The 24,749-nt window shown below is 31.3% G+C and overlaps 1 protein-coding gene across 1 annotated transcript; it reads left to right on the top strand.

Annotated features, from left to right (window-relative positions):
• The first annotated feature begins 376 nt into the window (after positions 1-376).
• LOC117181597 (zinc finger protein 260-like) lies at positions 377-24,485 on the top strand. The gene is made up of 5 exons (XM_033374451.1): positions 377-1,073; positions 1,869-2,288; positions 7,023-7,274; positions 7,476-8,183; positions 21,494-24,485. The coding sequence occupies exons 1-5, from the start codon at positions 927-929 to the stop codon at positions 22,160-22,162; spliced, it is 2,196 nt and encodes a 731-aa protein (XP_033230342.1). The 5' UTR covers positions 377-926; the 3' UTR covers positions 22,163-24,485.
• The last annotated feature ends 264 nt before the right edge of the window (positions 24,486-24,749 follow it).

Below are 24,749 nucleotides of genomic sequence, written 5' to 3'. Positions count from 1 at the left end.
ATGAAACTACGTTTTTAAATTTGATTCCAATGAAAAATGCTCGAAATATTTTTTAACTAAAAAAGTCATTATTTCTTATAGTTTCAGAAATTCAGATCAGTAACTTTTTAATAAAAAAGAGGAAGCGTATATTTAATTAAAATTTCTCTATTAAGTGTAAAGTTAATATCGGAGATTTTGATTTTCACCATATTATGAAAATTTAAGATCACTAAATGTGAGTGTGTTTTCCCTTCAAAACAAAATTATATTACAAATTTTTTAATGTTTTATATCTCGTTACGAAAGGAAATAAATTAAAAAAGTATTAATATACCTCAAAACTTGACTTTTAAATCGTCGCGCCAAATGTTCTGCGCGTTCTACAAAACTCGATTTACCCGATTGACACTTTCGGGCCTTTGAACCCCCGCAGATCCTTTTAAAAAGTTGTCAAATAAATGTTTGCGTTATTAAAAGTGTCTCTCGTCCCTTAATAATATCGCATTTTCAAACAAAAGTATTATTCTTTTTTTTAATAGTCATTAAACGAGTTTTATAAACTCTCTTTGAGGTTAGGACGCTGAAAAAATGCTGCACATTCTATTGGTTCTATCGTCAGGAACGTCAGTGACGTAGGCCTTCTCTCACTGTTTCTTTATTTGTAGATCTCGCAGATTGCCGTAGATCCCAAGTTAGGCTAAAGCTGATATTTAGCGAATGCGGAATCTTTTAGCCTTTCAGCAAAGGCCCGCGGATAATGTTGACCCAGGAAGTGGTTCGCGTTAAAAGTTAAGTACAAATTCGCGAAGACCTGCAGGTCGGGATGCGTTTTATGATTCCGTCTATTCGCGTCTTCCGAAGGGAGCGAATAGCACAAATTGTCTGAAGTAACCGGGTGGTCTGATAGAAAAGAAAAACTTGTCATTTTTTCGAAACCGATCACGATGTCCATCGTCGTCGAAGAGTTCAACTACCTGTGTCGCCTGTGCGCGACCAAGACAGGAATCCTGATGGGATTGCCGATTTTCGATGCTAATGGCGAGGAGATGAGAAACATCGACAAGAAAATCGCCGCGTGCTTGTCCGTCCAGGTAAGAAGAAAAATAGATAAGGAATATAACAAAAAGAAAGAAGAAAAATGGAGTTTTACTCAGATTTAACACCTTTACTTGCATGTAGGAACGTATTTGGAGAAATAATGTCAACGACAGTTACTATTAATAGAAATTTGTTCTCTCGAGTTTGATTCTTCGGATTCTAATTTCATTGCTCTTTATGGTTGCAGTTTTAATCTTTTTTTGAGATTGTTTTCGAAATGTCATGCTCGTGATGTAACTAATTGTGAACATAAATATTAATTGTTTTGTGTCTCGTAAAGGATGAGACGTTCAGTCTCTTCAAGAAAATATATTGTTGCTGAATATGCAAATTTATGATGATAAATATATTTGAAGGTCGTTAGATTAGGTATACTTGAGAAGGTTTTGGAACTTAGTTGCAAATTCGTTTAATACTTTAATGAGATTGAAAAACTTTCCATAAATGGAAATATTTGTATTGAATACGAATATTACTGTAGTAAAAGAAATTTTGTATTGGCTGCAAGGGTTTCAGGATTCCTCTTTCGAAAATATTTATTCTGAATTATTTAATGTTCGGCACGTTTCTGAAACTAAAAATAAACTATTTACAGTTAAAGCTTTTCCCGAAAGTAATTTAAAATTAATTTAAAAATGGATAATTTTAGGCAATTAATACTTGGATAGGCTATTTCCATAATTTTTCCTAATTCCCTAAATAAATCCTATATAACTAGCAATAACTTTATTCTCTTTACCAACTTACAAAGTTATAAATTAAAAAAAAATGGTTAAAAATAATTTCAGGTATCGATGGATGACCAGCTTCCGAAGGTTGTCTGCGGAGAATGTGCCTTCAAACTAGATCAACTATTTGACTTTCGCGAGAAATGTCTCCACACCGAGGAAATGTTTATGGACATGTTGAAGGAAATCTCAAAGCCAGAAGCACACATGGACCACCATCTCCACATGGAGACGATACAAAATGGGATGGAGAGTATTCAGTCAAACATAGAAGAAATGCAAAACCATGCAAATGGGAATCCGCACAACTCTGGGGAAACAATGCACACGATGCAGGTAATGGACGACATGGATTTAGCTGGAGACGAACAAGTCGTAGCCCAGGAAGAAATTGGTCACCAGGACGGTAACCTCGAAGTTTCTGATATCCATTGTTTAGATGGGGCGACCGTTAGAATGGTTGACGAACATATCAGAGAAGTAAGTGTAATATTGTCCATTATAATTTATAGGGATTTACTATTATATTTGAGATTAGTGGAGGGGTCAGTAGCTCGGATTTTTGGTCTACCGGGGTGGCCGTTGGCTCGGAAAACCGGGAAATTAACTTGAATTTTTCGAGACCGGGGAATGACAGTGACTCTATTTTTTACTGGGAACCTTACAAATATTTAGAACAAAAATCTGTCCAAATTTGATTTCAAACGTTTCTTTTTATATAATTACGTGAAATGTTTTCTTTGTCAATTATGACATTCAGTTTATAATGCGTAATTCGAAATTCTTCTACTTTAAACATTTTATTTTTAATTTAAAGAATTTACAAATGCAGATTGAAATTTTTTGATAAGAAACATTTTTATTTTATCAAATGTGAATATAAATCAATTATATGTAAAATTAATCTGTACTTTAAACATTAAAAGGGAGAAATAATTTAGTTGACAAAATAATTTGAAATCTGTTCACATTTCATAATTTCCAGATATTAATGTTAAAAATTAAACTGTTTCAATTTGAAATTCTTAGTCATTAAAAAAATGCAAACGTCCGATTGAAATTTTATAAACTATTTTTAACTTAAAAATAACTTTCTGAAAATTTATTTGTAATTAAAGACTCATTAAATTAAAAATATTCTTTCAGTCTACAATATTAAATTTTTAATCCATTAAATTTCAAATGTTTTCATTAATAAAAAGAATAATCATTTAATATTTAGCTATAGCTGACTGTTTATTTAAGATGAATGAATTGAAACCAAATATTAATTTTCAAGGGAAATTGTTGAATTTTTTGTTTAAATAACAATTGAAAACTTATTATATGTTGACAAAATTTGAGTATTTTTAAGAGGTATTTAGAAGTTTTAAAAAGATTAAAAATTAATTTAAAACTTGAAATTATTCCAAATAATTTAAATGAAATATTTACCGACAAAATTCGGCTATTTGTACTGAAATTTAGGTGCACTTAGTCACAGACTACTTTAAAACATAATGTAGATTTTTGCAGTTTGAAAAAAAGATTAGAAAATTTTTGTAAAATTGTGAAAGGCTTAAAAAAATAACAGAATTTTCTTATAATTCCTAGGAACATTCAAAATAATTTTTGATTTTTGAAAATTATTTTAAAAGAATATTCAAAAAGATTAAAAAATATTTCCAAAATTGTTAAAAAAGAATCTAAAAGTTTTTATGAAGAATTTTAAATATTGCATGATTTTCTATAAAATGCAGGAAAAATTCGATTAATTTCAAAAGATATTCAGAAGTTTTAACAAAATTTCAAAACTAATTTTATATTTTGACAAATTTAAAACAACTTCTAGATATCTCATGATTTCAAAATAAATAAAGTTTTGAAGCTTTCCCAGGGTGTTTAAACTATTTAAAATTAAAATAATTTAACTTATAATTTATGAATTATTCAGTTAAAAGATTAAAAAATTTTTTTTAACGTTTCTAGCTTAAAATTGTTTAAAATAATATAATTTTGAAAATTTTACAGTTCATTAATTCTTTAATTTGGATCATTGAAAATGATAACGTGGATTTATATTTTTAGAATTAAATCTGAATCTTTGAACTCATTCATTTTTAAAAGTTAAAAATTCTAAATTTTTCAGTTTGTCTGGATTTCATTTAAAAAGGTTCAATTGTATTTTTACTTGTAAATTATTGAGCAGTTGTATACAACATTTTTTAATCCAAAAAACTTATAAAATTCAATTTCAAAAGTTTAAAATTCAAGTCTTCTATTTTCAGTGTTTTAATTTGTATTTGATTTCTTATTACTTCAAACGGGAAAATGTTCAGCTTTAGAGTTCGAATTCTTTAATTTTATTTACCGTGAAAAATGTTTGCAAATGGGGAAATAACCAAGATTTTTTTCTTGGATTAAAACTGCCACCCATTCTACACTAGATTACAAGATTGAATGATCGCAAAAAATTGCATGAAATTCTATAAATATTGCATGGACTATAAGAAATTCATGACAAAAAAACCATTATACAGAAAAGAGTTATAGGATTATCAGCATTGAAATAAATAATAGGAAAATATTTTTAAAAATTAATATCAAAAGTAGAGAAACTACAATGGAACGATTTATTTTAGACAATTCATCATCTCATGAAAGTACATAAAAATATCTATGTCACACAAATATTCTTAACATAGCAAAAATTGGTGCATTCCTTTGATATCTTTCAAATCTCTTTAACTTTAATTTAAATCCATATAAAGACATTTCGGCAGATAAATAAATCCCTTGATACCTTTGGAATTATTTTTAAATCCATTAAAATCTTTAAAATCTGTTGAAATCCTTTAAAAGTAAAATCCCCAAAAATCTTTCAAATAATTGAAGGCCCTATAAATCTTAATATTCTTTCCTTGAATTGTTGAAATTCGTAAAGATCCCTTAAAATAAAATTTAACATATTCCGTTAAGTATAAATTATTTGCAATCACTTGAATATAAATAGAATTAACGTATTCATGAAAGTTTTCTGGAAAAGCTTTCAAATGCAAACTTTTAATTCTCTTGAAATCCTTCGGTAAAAAAAACGTTGTAATAAAAAAAAGCTTAAACCCCTGGAAGTACCTCATAATTTGTTTAAATCAATGGGAATTCCTTAAAACCACCTGATACATATGTTTGGAAATCTTTAAAATTCCATGAAATTTTAATGAAGTCTAACAAAATTGATTAAATTATATGAAAATTCTCTGGAAATAAATTAAACTTATCCATTAAAGTTATCTGAAAAAAGTAGTCGGAACCCCTATGAATCTTTGAAATCTTTTAATCTTGTTGAATTCCATGAGATACCTTAAAATCCCTCGAAATATTTGAAATCGCTAGGAATCTCTTTAAATTTACTTATTTTTCCGAGCTTGCAAGAAATGTCTTGAAATCTTTGGAAATGCTATAAAATTCTTTGAAATCCCTTGAAATATCTTGAAACCCTTTGGAATTATTTAAAAACCCCGAAAATGTTTGGAAATCTTATTAAATATTTTTAAATCTCTCGAAAATCTATGCAATTTTTTTAATTAGTTGAAATATTTGGAAGATTGTTAAAATCCTTGCAATCCGTGGAAGTCCCTCGAAATTTGTTGATATCCTTTGAAATCCCTCGAAGCCTCCTGATATGTTTGGAAATCTGTAAAATTCCATGGAAATTCTCTGGAATTTCTTAAAATTCCTTATAAGTGGTCGAAATCGTACATTAAATATATAAATACTTCGTTTGTACTTTCTCTATTTTCTGCATAAACCCTTTCAATATTTTAATATTCTTTATTTCCAAACTGATTTTCTTATAATTACAAAAGTTTACAAAAGATTATCAAAGCTTGCGTAGGATTGCAAACGATTGTATGGAATAGGGTTGTTTCCAAAGTCAGATATTATTTTTCTAATAAATGGATCTTATAGTATATAAAATTCTAATGATAAAAATGCCCACAAAATATTTTTTACATATTGTTTACTATTTTTAATTTAATGTTGAAATATAAATTTTTTATCACGATGTCGATTGGAGGGTCCCTTTGACGTGAAAGGGGTCGGATTTTCCACCATTTACAGCTCACTTGTCAGTGATGGAGGGTTTCGTAAAACCAATAGAGAAAATCTACCGAAAATAGATATATTTATGGTGTGTACAAGGAATTCAGTAAAAAAGTACCTAAGTGTACTCATGTTTACTGAACAATTCGTAAATATGTAAGAGTTTAAAATGTGTTAATAATTGCACTTACTGTTTTCCTTCAACAAAATACTGACTCTTAAACAAAATATTACAAAATGATAAGTTTTTTTTGGTACATAATTCTTAAAAAATAAAGCTATCAAATAAAAATAGTCTGACTTGACAGCAGACCGTGGCCTAACTTCTTTACCATGAGTTTCGGATCTTCTTGATAGATAATTATTAGAACCTCTGAGTCACGTGACACCCACGTGACATCATTTTGAATAAGAGTTTTACCGCCTTCAATTTGTAATAATTTTTTTCTGTAGAGCGACACAATAAAAAAAATTATAACGCACCTTCGATTCAGATTAAAATTATGTATCAAAAAATTATTTTATCTAAAATCGCGAAACAACCCTATTGCATAAGATTACACAAGATTGGGAGCGTTCACTTATGATGTCACGCACCGACGAGAAGGGGGGGGGGTTCTTGTCAAGCGTGACAAATCATGACATATGGGGGGACGAGTCATTCTGCGCGTGATGTCACGGAGGGGTTTCTTGTTTTTAATTAACAACCTTAACAGTATTAAGTCCATATATATCCTAGCTGTTTGATATGTTCTCCAATAAAAATAAAAAAGTGTTAATAATCAGGTTTATATTTTTCATTATGTTTATGTAACGTTTGATTCTTATATTTGAGAAGATTCTGAAAAGCATTTTATAATTATTTTAAAAAATGTGAAGGGGGGGTCGAAAGAACGTGACGTAATATTATAGGGGGTGGGGTCTTGTTAATTTGTGACTGAGCGTGACAAGGGGTACGGGGAGGAGATAAAAAGATTGAAATAAAGCGTGAAATCATATGTGAACGCTCCCATTGCAGAGAGAAGGTACACCAGATTGAAGGAGTAATTCACCTCTCGAGATCAGTCAATGCATTTTGATTAAAAAAATAAAAAAGTCTAATTAGATGCGAATATAAATATTCTTTCACAGGTGTCCAACCATCAGATCACTATGCATTTAGAGGGAGACATGACTGTTGTAGGGAGTTTGACTGTCGATGGTCACTTGGATCCACTTGAAATTAATTACGTTACGGCCGTCAATCCCGAGACGAGTCGAGAGCAAATTGTACACTACTGCGAAAGTGTGAAGTACGAGTCTGTGACTGTAAAAGACGAATTTCAAAGGCTGCATGAGAGACTGAGTGTTGAACCTGCGTCTTCTCACGTTATTGAAAATAACGTAAGTTATTATTCTGGATAGAGATACCACCTTTTAGAGTTGTATTCCTAGATATTACATTTTAGAGTTGCACCTACATATACAACCTTCTTGAATTACATCTCAGGACTTCTCTTCTCATTGAGTCTTTTAATTCTATAATGTATAACTAATTTATGAATAATATTTTTTTATAATTTTAATACAGGCTTACATTTTCAGATGACTGCAAATAGTTATTCCCCATTTCATGAGGTGAAAGAATCCTTCACCACTGAACCTGAATCAGTGAATTCATCCCACGCAGATGCACTTCCTTCAACCAGTCATGTAAATTCCGAGAGTTGCATGATGGTAGAGTATTCGAAAAGGACGAAAAAGACTCTTCTCGAATCGATTTTAGAAAATCCAACCATCAACAACGGAATGTCCTGGTTCATTTGTCCATTTTGTAACGAAGCCACTTCGGAGCCAAACGACTTGATGTCACACTACGAACAGCACTTTTGCAATTGTGCCTGTGGTCTTTATTTTACGAGTATGGAGGCACTAGGGCTCCACAAGCAAGACTGCGACAAATGCAAAAACAGTGGAAAGGAGAAAAAGGCTGTGCAAATGAAGGCTGATACCTCTGGGAAACCCATAGAGAATCAGGAGGATCAAAAGAAACAACCGGCTGTCCGACAAAAGTGGACCCCAAAAATATGCTCACAGTGCGGAAAGCAATACCGGACTAATTACAAATTGCAGGAGCATATGCGGAAGCATACTGGAGAAAAACCCTTTCAGTGTTCGATGTGCGAGAAGGCCTTTAGGAGCAAAATTGGACTTGCACAACATTTTGCAATGCATACGGGACAATTCGATTATAATTGTTCGACTTGTGGAAAAGGATTTCAGTGCAAAAGTTATCTCATCGTGCATCAAAGGGTAAGAGAATTAAATAACTATTTCTAGCCTCGAACTGTTGACACTTCTAACACTTTTTTTTAGCGATACCTTTATTTTGAAAAAATGCCGCTATTTCTTGACATTCCCTTTAGAAATATTTGCTAACTTCTTCACTAATTGGCTAAAATAACATGCTTAACATCTCAAGTACAGAAACATATAATATTCTGAAAGGAACATTAATTTAAATTACTTTAGAAACATCTATTTTCTATTTCATAAATTTCGAATTTACCACATTTTTGACTTTTAAAAGAAAAATCTTTCAAAGTTGTACCATCTCAATTTGTAGCACTCATTGATTGAACATGAAAAAGTGAACAAATTAATACTTAAATTGTACTGTTTCAAAGTATAATCACCAAATCTAAGCATTAATTGTTATATTTTTTATGGAATGTCATTAAGAAATCAATTACTCGTACAATTGAAATAGTCTAAAAATCAGCAATTTAGTTTAATCACATTCAGGAGTATAAAAATAAGATTAAAAAAATAATAACTTGTGCTAAATAAAAGCATTCATCTTTTATTCTGCTTTTTTTAACATAAAAAATTTCAAAATGTTCTGTTTTGAAAATATGTAGTTCAAATTAGAAATTCTTCTCAACTAATAAGAATTTAAATAGTTAAGATTCTACGTTAGAAATTAATAAAATAAAAAATTTTTTTAAATAAATGCAAGATGATGGGTTTAGAATTTTAGAAGGACTACAGTAAACTTCTTCCTATCTGCGTGACCTTGAAACATACACGGTCCAGAATTTCAAATCAATAAATACTATCAATAATGATACAGATAAATACACCCGACTCTCAGTTTAGTAATCCGCGGTTAGAAATTTCTAGAACTGGCGGCCCATGCAGTTTCTCAGCTCTTTTTTCCCGCAATAATCATAGGAAAAAGTTACAGAATGAAACGTAATTTTCAGCAATATTTTTTACAGTGTACCGTCATTTTTTAACTTTTCGAAATACATGCTTTCAAACGTTTTCTGTTTTCTTACAGTGGCAACTAAAAACAACCATATTTCGCTCGCTAGTTTGAGCACGCCTAGGGCGCGCAACTGTTGTTTCTCGCGCTTCGCGCACGATAATATATTTATCTCGTGATCCGCGCTCGATAATATATTTATCTCGTGATCCGCGCTCGGTCTTTGCATTAACCTCCAAATTTGTGCACAGACCACAATGCGCAATTTTCTACATTCTATGTTAAAAACTATTATATGAAATGTCTATTACCATTTTTTTGTACCTTGGTCTGGCACTGCTTATTCTGATATTGCAAAATAATAATCACATTTTATTTTTTCTGATCGTAATAGGGCCCTGCTGTGGTTGTTTAATCATTTTCCCTTTTCTTAAGTGAAGCTGAACACTTTTTTTTTAATTTGTCATTAAAGAAGGTTCTCAAAGTACCTACGGCCTTGACGATTACATTCTCATTGTCATAATCGCGTTTCGCGCTTAACAGATAGGTTATACAGACTCTAATTTTTTTAAATTTGGGCTAATCAAAAAATTCGACTAGAATAGTTTTGAAATATATTTGGTATCTAGTGAAAATTTTGAATGAAATATTTGGATCTAAAATACCTAAAATATAATACTTGGATCTAGAAATATTTATATATAAAAAAAACTAAATTTTTCTATTTTTTGAAAATTAAAAAAATTTTGAAAAGTATATAACTTTTATAATTTTCATTAAAATTAAAAATTTTATTTGGATAATTTGCAAGTCTTTTACCTATCTATAAGAAACTTTGACAACAAATTTTATAATATTAAGAAAAAAAATTTGAAAATTTTGAAAATGCGCCCATTTTTTAAATTTTGGTTCGAAATATCTGATTAACGAACTTAGCTTTCAATTTGGGTAACTTCAGAAGTGTATCAAGTGCGGACTCAATTGGATAAATCCTTCAAAAGTTAGCGTGGCTACAAAATTCAGGTAACCATACATACATACAGACACCGATAAAATTTTATGATTTTCGGATTCTGCGAGGGCCGAAATGTAAAGATCCGTTAAAAACCAGAGATCCAAAATTTAGACAATTACATTACATTCTCAGAAATGAGAATGTAAAATCAACTGTTTTGCATTTGATTGAAAATTCATCTCTTTCGGTTGAAAATGAATCTTGATGCTTAGCAATTAATCTTTTTGGTTGGAAAATCATTTTTCGGTTGGAAACTTAACTCATTTTTTAAAATTGTGTTTTTCTTTTCTTAAAAATTAATCTTTTTAATTAAAAATTCAACTAATTTTTTAAAAAATTACTTTTTTTCTTTAGAAAATTCTTCTTGTTTGCAACAAAAATTAAGGTTAAAAATTAATTTCTTTGATTAAAAATGTAATTACTTTGTTAAAAATATTTGTTTCTCGTTACAAATTAATTTGTTGTTGTTGCGAAAACTCGACTTCTTAGTAGTAATTTTAAGTGTTAAAATTTAATTATTTTATTGAACATTTCTTTCTTTGTCATTAAAAATTAATTTTTAAACTTAAAAATCAAATATTTCATTAAAAATTCGTGTTTTTTTTTAAATTCGACTAATTTTTATTCAATATTAAAGTATTTTCAGGTTGGGATATCAACTATTCAATTTTTCGTCTTTTTTTTTTAATTTAACTGTTTTTTTGTTGAACATTAAAATATTTTCAGATTGGAATATGAACTATTCAATTTTTCATTGAAAAATTGATTTTTTCTTTGAAAATTTATTTTTTAGTTAAAAATTTTTACAATTTTGTTTGTAAAGTTCAGAACTACGTAAGAAAAAGTGACCAGTAATTTTATTTTTTCTACTATTTGGTATAAAAAATATAATATGTAGTCAAAACGCGTACTATGAATTTTTTCAGTTGACAATAATGTTATGTTTGTAAAATTGAGAACTACGCAAGAAAAAGTGACCAGTAATTAAAATATTAAATTTTTTTCTCTTAAAACTAAATGACTTACTCTTTTGCTTTATTTTACTAAAGATCTTCAAATTTTTATTAATAATTTATATAAAAAAGCTGTTTTTTATTTGTCAAATTAAAATTTTCGCAGTACTCGGACCCGAACAGCGCCAACTGTGGTGATTGGTAAACACTCCATTAGGCATTTTCACTTTATCGCCTTCTATAACATCACTTCATTGAGTGCTGGGGGGAAAACAATGGCACCAAATGCATGGGACAAAACTTCATTGTTGTAGGGTGGCCATAATTGATTTTCTAAAAGGAGGACAATATTTGAAAAATGAGGACAAAGTAGGACAAAAATTTATTTAAAAAAATAGGACAAAGTGGGACATCAAAGTTGGAAAATCGGAAAAATTAGGGCATAGTAGAATACAAAGGATTAAATAGAAAAAAATATTGTTCAAACTAATCTTTCAAATTAACTGTCTTTTAAATTTTATTAATGCTTAAAATCGTATATTTTTACAGTCGACCTACTTACCTTGCCGCTATTTACCTTGTCGCTTCCCCTAACTCTTGGTCGAGCTCTTTCACCACCACGACCCCGACGGCTCGGCATCCAAAAATTGTTCCGCTCGCTATTTACGTTGCCGTCAATAGTTTGAGTCTTTCAAGGCAGTTAAGTGCAAAAAGTCATTATATGCGTCTTTAATGAGGCTTTTAAAAGAATTTCAAAATCGTATAATATTTTTCACTCTGTATTTTACTACTAAAATCCTACATAATGACTTATTTAAATGATTCTAAATTTTGACTCTAAACATTCAATACGATTTTGACTTTAAAATACAGAATCATATGAAAAACTATTAAAGTACATATATCTAGTGAAAAATAATTTCTTTGAAAACATTTTTATTTGTAAAAATCTAATTCTTGCACTTTGCGTGATCGATTTGTCTGCTCTCGTAATTGTTACGTTATTAAAATCAAATTAATTAAGATGATGTACACAAAATCATATAGCACATTAGTTTATGAACAATTTTTAATACATAGAAAAATAGTAACAAAAATGTTGGTGGAAAATTGACATACTCAAACATCGTAAAGGACTGCAAAAGTTTCGGAAACACAATTGAAATCGTTGTTTTCTCCTGTAGCTGTTTGTGGACAACAAGATGCATCTTCGTTGCAATATTCTAAAGATGCATGTATTTCATTTGCTTGTCTAAGAATTTCTGTGTTTGTAGCCCCTATAAAGTACCCGCTAAGACCCCATTGGGTCCCCATTCGGTTCCTTTTTAAACAATTCGAAAAAACAGCAAAATCAACTTTTAAATTGTTGAAATTCGGATTCTACGTTAAAATTCCCCATAGAAGGTCACGGAATAATCGCAATAGTTTTTTTACAGCGGTAAAAACTTAAAAAACAAATGACGCATAGCGCCTGTTGACTGCTACACTTCACACGCATCGCTTGTAAGTAGCAGTCCACAGGCGTTACACGTGTTAACTTTTAATCGTTGCCAAAAAAAAACTATTGCGATTATTCCGTAACCTTCTATAGGGAATTTTAACGTAGAATCCGAATGATTTTGCTGTTTTTTTTCGAGTTTTGAGTACTGCATATACTAGTTAATACTTACCTAGTTTTCAATTTATTCCACGAGAAAACGATGTTCTCACAATTGAACCGCTGGCGACCAAAAGAGGACACGGCCGGATTCAGCCGGAGAAGTATTGTCCTGAGTTTCAATTTTAAAAATCTTTCTAATTTCAATTTTAAAGACTGATACTTGTAGAGAATTTCAAGGCGCATCTTTCTTTCCTCTTGCAAAAATTTGTAGGTTTTGTAGTTTTTGAGATAATTGGTAAAAAGAGAATTTTTTTAAAACGAAAAATTCCCATTTTTTTCACTTCAACTCGCGCTAATTTAGCCAATTTTCATCATTTCCCGATTTCCCCAATACAAAGTACGTGTTTAAGTCTTCTGAAACTATCTAAGTAAGAAAAACGAGAATATTGTAATAAACAAAAAAGTTATTAATTTTTTTTTGAGGCAATGCAAAAATCATGAATTATAACCTTTAAGCGCCTCGTTTAGCGAACGATTTTTAAGCTACGGAAAGCTTTCAGTGAAAAAGTTGTCCATTAAGGTTCAAAGAAGTTTTCTGGAAAGTTTTAGATCAATTGGATTAATAGTTCAAAAATTATGAATGTTTTAAAATCCAAGCGGTAATCTTGACTCTGCCCAAAAACGTGCCTGGCCGGCTACGTACGCGCTGCAGTGAACGACGTGAAGGTCAAGTCAATCTTACCAAAACAAATGCACAACAGTAACTCCAGATATTATCATTAAAATAATTTATTTATTAAACGTTTAACATATAATATTATGCATACTATTGAACAAGAATAAATTAATTAAACAATATTTTATTAGAAACTACTTTTAGTCATTTTCGTCACTCTCTTCAGTTTCTTCGGCATCTGGATTTTGAGTTTGTACTTTTAAAAAATATGATTCGAAAAATTCTTTTCCTTTAGCGCTTAAATACTGGAAGAGATTTTTTACATCCTTTATTTTGGCAGCTTTTAATCCAATTCGGGGCGGAGGATTTTTCGAAAGATTTTCTAAACTAAGCGTAGGTTTAAAGAAAAAAGTGGTTGGATTTTGCAACTCATAGCTGTCAAAAACATCCACTTTTCCATCAGGAAAAACATGCAAAACGAACGCTTTGCTGATTTGGAAATTTTTTGGCTTTCGCATTTTGCTTTGAAACATTTTTCAAAATCCTGCAGAAGATCTTCACACATCTCGACCATTGTGAATGAAGGTGAACGAGCATTGCGAATCATTTCTGCATATTCAGCTTCAGTTTCAATTCGTTCTAATTTTTTCAGCTTTTGCGAATGTGTGCCAAAATTCCTATCGTACTGGCAATAGGAATGGCCTCGAACTGGAAACACATATTTAATCTCGCTTTGCAAATAAATGGACAATAAAACCAAAAAATGAAACACTGTGTAGTTTTTATTTTGTCCCGGACATGAGTCTGAAAATAATGTTGTAGTAATGGAGTAGTGTGTGGAAGGGATAGAGATTTTTCAGATTGATCCAGAATTCTCGTGCTATTTAAGTAAATAACACGTTCGTTCCGCAACACTGCTCCGACCCAGGTTGCTGATCAATCTCTCTAGCAATCACCTCAAGCGAAGAACCTCACGAAGTCGTTATGTAAGGTTCCCCACTTGGGTCCATTAATAGCCAAGGTCTTTGTTTCAGGCGTCATTCACTCTACTGACACTATTTTTATTAACTATTTGCGTCTTTAGCAAATTCTGTTAATACCGCGTATTTGATAAAACTGCAAACAGAGTTAGCACCCTTCTTTACAATTCCCTCAAGAATAGGGAACATGTAAGTCTGGTTCGTAGTATGTACATGTACGTTAAATAGAAAAAGCCATGCTAAACGTAGGTAAAACTGCGTGGACAGGGTATTTTTGGTAGTGGCAAATTCTGTGCAAAATCAAATTCACAGCATAGACTATTATTTTCAGAGAGTATTTGCTTTTTTAACTTCAAATACATTTCAGCATTGTTTTTGTGATTAATTACTTCTTCGTTTACCTCTCCATTTGTCTCGTTTTTGTAGCAAGTATTGCACACGTCAGTTCTGGGTCATTTAAAACTGAAGCCAACATTTCGGTTAAAATACTTGAAATAAACGGTTTGACTTATTGTCAGATAGCCCCCGTTTTTTCTTTATAATATTTCCCGAATAATTTGTAAAGTTCTACAAGATTTAATGAAGGATTATCAAAATATTTTAGTTTGGTAGAATTTCGTTTGTAATGTGAACTGTGATGTGGAATTGATTCGCAATGCTCTTCAATCATTTTTTTTTTAATTTTCTGTTAATTTAAGACAACTTTCGCGTACTCCACCTGCCAAATTTGTTAAAGGCTGCTTATTTAAAATCTTTTTTTGAACATTTTCAACTCTTCTTTTGCCCAAACATAGAAAAGCACAAAAAAATTTCTTACAAATCCGAACATTTTCTTCGTCCGTAGGAAATAAATATATCCAATGAATTAACAGTCCTAGTTTTTCACCTGCATTCGTTTGGATAGGATCCTTGCATTTTAACAATCCTCTGAGAAACACATTTTGTTCATTATAGTTCCCGAGATTCCAAAAATTTGTATGTACTTTTTCTTGTTGCACATTTGAAAATGTTCAGTAAAAGAATTATTTAAAAAATCAAGAATAAAAAGAGTCATAAAATATTAAATTTATGATTAAAATTTATTTAAAAATTTTATTGACGGTTTCCAATAATACCTGATTTCTGAAACACTTTTTCTTATTTTTAATCCACGAATCTTCATTTCTAGTTCTTTTTCTACCTTGTTTCATTTTAATATCTTTTTCTTTTTAATTAATATTCTCAAAAATATCTCAAAAATCTCAATAATCTCAAAAAAATGTTTTTCCAACTATTATAAGAAACAATCACTTCGCTGATTCTATGCTTTATTTGTAGAATTTCATAGAAGATGACAAAAAAAGTTACTGTTGTGCATTTGTTTTGGTAAGATTGACTTGACCTTCACGTCGTTCGCTGCAGCGCGTACGTAGCCGGCCAGGCACGTTTTTGGGCAAAGTCAAGATTACCGCTTGGATTTTAAGACATTCATAATTTTTGAACTACTAATCCAATTGATCTAAAACTTTCCAGAAAACTTCTTTGAACATTAATGGACAACTTTTCCACTGAAAGCTTTCCGTAGCTTAAAAATCGTTCGCTAAACGAGGCGCTTAAAGGTTATAATTCATGATTTTTGCATTGCCTCAAAAAAAAATTAATAACTTTTTTGTTTATTACAATATTCTCGTTTTTCTTTCTTAGATAGTTTCAGAAGACTTAAACACGTACTTTGTATTGGGGAAATCGGGAAATGATGAGAATTGGCTAAATTAGCGCGAGTTGAAGTAAAAAAAAATGGGAATTTTTAGTTTTCAAAAAATTCTCTTTTTACCAATTATCTCAAAAACTACAAAACCTAAAACTTTTTGCAAAAGGAAAGAAAGATGCGCCTTGAAATTCTCTACAAGTATCAGTCTTTAAAATTGAAATTAGAAAGATTTTTAAAATTGACACTCAGGACAATACTTCTCAGGCTGAATCCGGCCTTGTCCCCTTTTGGTCGCCAGCGGTTCAATTTATACTGTTTGTAAACACTGATCCGCGTGCGTCAACGTACGTAGCGAGCGAAACAATTCGCATCAAGCAACACGCATCAAGGTCATAGTCGAGAGTGGGGGAACATTGTTTCCAGGAAAATTACTCCCCTACGGTCCCATCCGCGGCAAGTTAAATAGCGCCGACAGTATTTTGAAACCCTGATGCATTCTAACCAATATCACATTTAAAAAAAAAGGTCTAAAAGTTGATTGAAAAGTAAAAATTTATGATTTGAAAAATCCCTACAAAAACCCGGACAAAGTAAAAAACTCTGTAGGACAATTCACACAAGCTCTAAAATGAAGACATGTCCGGGGAAGTCCGGACGGATAGTTACCCTACATTTTTGTAATATCTTCGTGATAAATAATACTTTTGATCATTTCATTAAATAGTTCTTAAAAAATCAAAACTATTTTTCAAATACACCTATAGAGAAAAAATTAGTCTGTACAAGGGTATTAGCAAATTAGGGCAAAAATGGACCGAATTCCATGCTTTTGGTCCATTTTATCCCCCTCGGCACTCAAACAGGTGAAGTTAGCTGGTGGCTGAAGTGAAAATATCTTATTGTAAACGGTTCAGATGGTCCCCGATTAGCGCAGTTGAAAATGTCGCGGTCTGTTAGCAGCGCTGCACGCACGTCAATGTTTTTATCCTGTTTTTGTTGACGTTCAACACTATGCCAACGAGAAATAAGTATAATAGAATCAAAAAACGACTACAATATTTCGCGGAATATTGATTTTTTAGCATGACATACCGCGACGAGATCCTAGGCTAGGTGGCAGTACCAGTCGCCAGCAAGGTTAGTATTGTACTGCAATTGCACTCGTCTTTTTACAGAAAATAGTCTAAACTAGAGATCCTCAAGGGAGAGTTGAGACACGGGGTACTCCAAATCTGATTGACGCCGTTGTACCGGAACTAGTTAAACTTTTATGAGTTTTGATTGTCATGTGTTGGCGCTATTTTCAAATCACAATTTTATTTTCAAGAGTATTTAACACATAATAGAGACAACACTAAAAAAAGAACACCATACATAGGGCAAAATAATATTGACTTTGAAACACATGCTTCAAAATTTTCATAAACAAAAGAATTAATAAAAAATAAAACTTTCCAAACTTTTAACTAGTTTAAACGTACAGGGAGGTCATAAATATACGAATAGTAATATTTCGCAAGTGTAGAATGTTTTATTTCAGTCATGTTCCATTCTTTTGTTGATTGACGACCTTTTAGTGTCACGAAAGAATATCAAAAATTTCAAGTTATTGTATCAGATCGTGTACTTTCATCTCAAAATTCGGACAGTTTATTGTATTTCGTGTCACTGTAAGGCCGTGAATCGACAAAAGAATAGAACATGACTAAGAAAATACATTCTACACTTGAGAAATATTACTATTTTTACATTTTTTACTTGCTTTTACGTTTAGAATATTTTCTCGGAAAAGTTGTCTGTATTCCCATAACGTCATGCTAAAATACTCAATTCAAACTGCGTCATCCATGCCTGCAGGCCCTTCCCGTGTCAATGTTTTTGAATAAAAATGTACCTTTTTAAAGCTACCGTAGGTACTTATTTCAGTTATGATTATATTTATTTCATAAATGAATATTTAGTGTCATCGAAAATAACTAACTCAAATAAACATTGATCATGCCAAACAGGAAACTAGACGAAATAGTGCTGCGCTGAGTCTATCTCCTGCAAATTAGGATAAAGATTAATTACGATTTACAGTATTTGTCATAAAAATGTATTGTTCGATCACTTCCTATGGTTTCGATTGTGTGCATAGCGCCGCGCAATGGCATTGGTAAACGCATTAAATAAACGGCCAATAATAAATAAACTAGAGAAGGCTCAACGAACAATAACATATTATGTTAATTCAATTGTAGTAAGACCAAGAAAAAAATCTTATTTGACATTCTGTTACCGGGAAATTTTTTTTGTTCAAAAGCCATGTGAAAAAACGAAAGTGTGCGAAAAAAAGCAAAAAATCAGTGCATTTCATGAAAAATTAGTACATCGGCGCCAAGGGTAAATGTCAGCATATTTCCTGACAAATCAGTGCGTCTGGTATCCCTATTTTTAAAGTAATTTTAGTTGGGCATATATTATATTGGTATGATAATTGAGCCCCTGGATGCAATAACTCGCTGAGCGCTCGAAAACGCGTAAAAGTATTGTCTGCGCGGTGACATTACGAGTCAAAATCAAAAGTCCGAATTTGGAAAAATGAAAAATACTGCTCGATAGCTTTTTAAAAATGAATGCATGTACCCGTTTAAACTTTTTTCGTAAACATTATAGTTTCCGTTAAAAAAAATAAAAACTGATGATTTTTGAATCGAAAAATCCATGTTTTTCAAAACTTAAATCGCCGCTGAACAGCCATTTTTCAACTTATCAAAATTTGGTTTTGAAAAACATGGATTTTTCGATCCAAAAATCATCAGTTTTTATTTTTTTTAACGGAAACTATAAAGTTTACGAAAAAAGTTTAAACGGATACATGCATTCATTTTTAAAAAGCTATCGAGCAGTATTTTTCATTTTTCCAAATTCGGACTTTTGATTTTGACTCGTAATGTCACCGCGCAGACAAAACTTTTACGCGTTTTCGAGCGCTCAGCGAGTTATTGCATCCAGGGGCTCAATTTTAAACATCGAAAATATTATGCATATAACAGTATAATAGTATATCTTTGATATAATAACTTCTGAAGAAAAGGAGGGCGGCTGGCAAAAAATGCAAGACGTATGCAATAAACAGTTACTGTCGATGACGCTAAATATTTATTCACAGAATCTAAATATTAATCACAATTTAAATATATAACCAAATGGGACAGTAAATGGTAGGCAGTCACAAACATATAACGATCATCACCAATTAGGGGTTTCCTGTGTTGAGGCCAATGTAGCGTTGCGGTATGGATTGAGAAGGTACTTTTTCATTCAAAAATTTGACACGTTAATTTATTTTTTTAATTGGCCGGCCACTGATGCGACCGTGACCATACAGCTCGTACAGGGACTATAGTGGGAGCTGGCGGAACTGCGCAATTAAAAATGAGCGTGTACAGGGGACTTGAAATGGTGACCATTGAAATAGGCGATCTATGAAATAGGAGGAGGTTTACTGTATTTTAGACATGGATCAATTCTTTCATTGAAGAATAATAAAGATATGGGCGTCCATAAAATTGAAAGCTATTTTATTTGGAAATAATTCGAGGTATGTAGAAATTCTTGAGATTTAAAAATACTGTAGTATTAAATTTATCTTGATTAAAGGAAATTTAATAATTTTATTGGAATTAGTTGGATATTAGTTAAAGTAGGGATTCATTTTCAACAGGTTTCTTTATCTTTGCAAATATTTCCAATCAGAGTTAAATTAGTTTAATTTCATGCAATTATTTTTCTTGAGTGATATTTTTCTCATCATTTAGAAATCTCTCATTTTTCGTGGCTGGAGTTGTCAGCGTGAGGTTGAGAAATAAAATTACGCTTCACAAAATTTGGAAAAGACCTAGAATTTAGAAATAAAAATTCTATAGCAGCCCCGGTATAAGAATTAGAATTAAGAAGTTTCATACGAAATTTCATTGAATGAATTCAACATATCAAAGTAGCATTTCTATAAATTAGGCATATAATTTACATAATAAAATCTTTTAGGAATTCAAAATACGTTAAATGATTACAAAATTATTAATAGAATTTTATGAAAATTCTTTACAATATTGCATTTTTTGCGTGCCTCATAATTAAAAAAGAAAATGAATGGGTTTAATAAATAATTTAATTTGTTTAAATATAATGTTTGTATTCTAAGTGTTTTATGCTAGAAAGAAGAAAATCCAAGTTACTGCCTCTTGTTTATTTTGCGTGACCTTTTATTACCGTATGCAATTTTTTAAAATAGCATAGTCAATCTGATGAAGATATGAGGTAAGATCGGCTTGATTTGTATCATAAGTTTATTATTGACAACTCAAATACTTGATTGAAAGTTGAACTACTTTGTTAAAAAAATGATTTTGTCAAGATTCATCGTGGGTTTAAACTGAATATTGAACTATTCCATCTTTTTAATTGAGAATTCACCTTTTCAGTTTAAAACTCGACTATTTGGTTAAAAATTCATCTATTTTGTTGAAGGTACACTATTTTTACTTTTTAGAGTATTTTGGCCTGTAAATCCTGTTATCAATACAGAATTATTTATTATAATGAATGAGGCGTTTAAAAATTTGAATTTAAAATTAAATTGTGGATCACTTCTTTTCTTGGGCGGTTGCTTGTATTTTATCATTCCACTACGCATCATTAGACATTCTTCCTATTACCGCAGTACCACACTCTTCAGTCGCACTCCGATCAAAGACATCCTGGAGCATAGTCCAGGCGCTCTCTGTATCTTTATTGTCTATTAGCGCCTTCTAAGTTCTATCCGTTCGTTTATTTTATTCTAAAAATTTATTCGCACTTCTGGTTTCTGTAAATTCGCAATCTTGATTCGCGTTCTTTTCGTTTTTTGCTTCTCTTTCTTCTCCATCTCTGACATAAGTTTATTTTAGAGACCATGTCTACAGGTGGATCATTTTATCTCTAAACCAAATATTTTTAATAAATAAGCCTTTTTCTAAGCATAAACTTACTAACCTTTCTCTGTTATAATTTATTCTTGGGTCCCCAAAATTAACTAGCACCCTATCTTTGGCCTGACGTTGGACCAGCACATCCATTCATATTTCCAGGTAGAATTATTCTTTCACCATCAACTGAAGCACAACAATCTAGGAGCATCTAGGAGATAGTCTGCAAATTAAATATTTTTATATTGTCAAATATTTAAGACGCTCAAACCTGAATTATTTTGAATTTGAGTTTAAAAGCAATGTAGAGTTTAATTTCAAATTTACATTCAAAGTGTTGATTATAGTAAGAATGAATTAAAAACCTGGGCATTGACTAGCATTACTAGCAATCTCTCCCCTTTTTAAGCTCCTTTTACGTTGTGATCCCTGTACACATTAAACTAATGCTGAGAGCCGTAATTTCACATACAAATTTTGATATTGCAGGTACATTCGGACCTAAAACCTTACCCTTGTGAAACATGCGGTCAGAATTTCAAAACGAAACAATCACTCCTCGACCATCAAAATCGTCACTTGGGTGTAAAACCCTACATGTGCGAAATATGCGGCCGAGGATTTATCACCAAGGGTCTCTGCAAAAGTCACCAGAAAATCCACTCGGGAATGGACAATCGCCAGTACCCCTGTGAGGTCTGCAACAAAATGTTCGTCAGTAAAAGTTACCTGAATACCCATCTACGAATTCACACGGGCGAAAAACCTTATCTTTGCGAGGTCTGTGGTAAGGGTTTCTTGACGAGGGTAGATCTTAAAATTCACTCCACCATGCACACTGGAGAAAAAAGTTTCAAATGTGACATGTGTGGCAAAGTTTTCGCCAGGCGAGCTGCCCTTCGATGCCACAGGAGGTCGCACACTGGCGAACGACCATACAGATGTGAGACTTGCGGAAAAACGTTTACTCAATTTAGTCCCATGGCGATTCACAAGCGGCTACATACTGGAGAAAGACCGTATGAATGTGATGCCTGTGGAAAAGCTTTTGTTTCCAGATCGACGATGATGTGCCATAGGAAAAAGCATCACGGTTCAACCGATCAACAAAAAGATGATAAATTGCCTGATATTCCAGAAACGATTGTCGGTGAATAGGATGGAATTCAAGCCTCTGGGGAATAATTATAAATAGTAATTCTTGGAAAGTATGTCGGGGTGGCCACTGAATCGAGACATCGGGAATTGACCGGAAATCTTTGAAGACCGAGAAATTACCGAAAATTCATGTAGTGTAAACTGGGGCTAAGCGTCGCACCCTTCATTCTGTATTGCAAACCAAAATATTGTTTTTTCTACGTTTTGCCACTTTTAGCCGAACGTATTTTTTATCTAGATTATGCAAATATTGCATCCAGAAATGCAAAATCAAGGGTACGCCGCTTAGCCCCAGTTCACGGTTGTCGTGTTTAAATTTTTTCTAATTGTGTAGCTGAATGTAGCTCATGAAATTTTCGTAAATTAACCTTAAATTACGAAAAAATTTATGCAATTTTGTGCAATGATCAATTACTCCTTTCTAGAAAAATATTCAAACATAAAAATGCCTTAACTCTATACAAATATTTCACAAAAATGTTTGCATTGATTTCATAATTTTCGTGGATCTTATCGTGTATTTAAAACTCGCAGCTCGACGATAATATGTCTTAATATATTTAATTTATATTTAATTCCAAAGAAAGGATTGTCGTAATCGGGAGAATTTATAAATGTATGCTAGTAAAAAAGTGACAATAACATTAATCAAAATTAGGATTGATATTCTTATCGAACAAGTATAATTAAAAAAAAATTGGTTTGTAAATTGTTGAGAATGTTGTACAAATTTACAAAATTATACAAAACGTGTTTGATTCAACGGTTTTGAATCTACTGTCTGGGATTGTTTGTCCCCTCAGCTCTTTTATTAATTTTTCTTCACCGTTAAAAATAGTGCCAACATATTTTTTCTGAAGTGATTTTTATAAAAAACTTGTATAATAATTTGCAAAATATTTATTTTATGAATAAGATTTGTATGAAAAACAAAACGTTTCAATCTAAAATTATTATTTCTTAAAATTTTGCTATTTAAGACTATCTTCAAATCGTAAATATTTGAAAATTTCAGAATTGAAACAAAATAATTTTTTATGTTTGAAATTTTTTACAAATGGGAGAATTTTTTCTCTGTAAACGAAATGAGTAATTTATACATAGTAATTAATCAAAAAAGGTTCTGTGCTTTATTCTAATTAAATTTGTTTAGATTTGAATGGCTCGTGAAGATTTTTTTGCAAGATTTCAGTGGTCCGCTTGTAAATTTATAGAAATCACATTAAAAGTGCTTTAAATTGGTAAGCATTGAAATTTGATATTCTCCAAACTTTATAACTTGGACCTAATGGGTGCTGGAAATTACATTTTTAGTTAATCAAGTTTTAATCAAGGTTTCAATTGAAATTCATAATCACTGATTATGAAAATCAATGAGGTGATTTAAAATGCATGTGACTTCATAATTTATACATAATAATCAAAATGCAAATTTGAAAGACATTGACTTCCAATTTTGTTGTTTATATGCTTCCATTGTTGTGAAGTGCTTGAATCAAAAATGCATTTGCCTGTGGCTTTTACCCCTGGTTTGAATCTAGAATTTTAACTTTAAGAAATGAACAGATGTTTGAAATTCTAAAAAAAGTGTTTCTTGGAGTTTTTGAATTCCTCAGAAATATCTCGCAAGTCTTCGCAAGTTCACTTTAAAGCTTGTACATGAGGCAATATTATATATTAGATGAATTTTTCACTTTAATAAGAATGGTCAATAAAGAATATGAAATCCATTATTAATTTGATTTTTTATTAAGTATTTAAATATTTTCTGATGTTCTTGTTAAATAAGGCACAAAATTTCTTATGTGAATTTCTTTCAGTGCAAAAGAATATTTGTGATTTGTACTATCTATTCGCTACAAAAGGAGAAAGGTAAATTGCCACTATCGTCGATCATTATTTAAAAGAAATTTAGATACCATTGCCTGGAAAAATTGTGAATAAATTTTTCTATTGAATGTGTAAGTTAGACCCCGAATTCGCCTCATCACCTTGCATGAGATCAAGGTCTAATGTTGAACGAAGAGTTATTCGTTTCACATTGTAGATTGTCCGTAAGATTCGCCAGAGATGAATACAATTGAATGCGAGTTCAATTTTTAAATGCCACAATGTGCTTTTTGAATGTTGTTGACTACGAGAGATTTGTAAATATTGGGAAAGTCGAGTAAAAAAAATCAGGAATTGTCCTGGCCCATTGCATTTTACTTGCTACCTAGGATATTATCGTTTACGGATAATATTTATTTGATACATCAACATATCGTTATCATTTTCATTTCTGTATTACCATTATGAATCAATAAAAAAATTTCGTACGAAAGATCTCGTTTCAGATCATTCACTACATTTTATGTTATTCCGGAAAATCATGGCACCACATGCACGAGACTAACAAGGGAAGGTCAGAGATGTTGTTTTTTGTTTTGATTCATACTTTTTGTAAAAAAAGGTCATGGCCCCAAAATAAAGTGGTGAAATTATTATTGAAAACGGTGGGCGACTATTTCTCCACCTAGTGTCGAAAACTGAAACTAGAAAGAGTAGGTACAATTTTAAAGATGTACTTTAATTTTCGCTGAAGTGT

This window comes from Belonocnema kinseyi, chromosome 10 (assembly GCF_010883055.1).
Source record: "Belonocnema kinseyi isolate 2016_QV_RU_SX_M_011 chromosome 10, B_treatae_v1, whole genome shotgun sequence".
Lineage (NCBI taxonomy): Eukaryota > Metazoa > Arthropoda > Insecta > Hymenoptera > Cynipidae > Belonocnema > Belonocnema kinseyi.
This window is presented reverse-complemented; position numbering and strand designations above follow the sequence as displayed.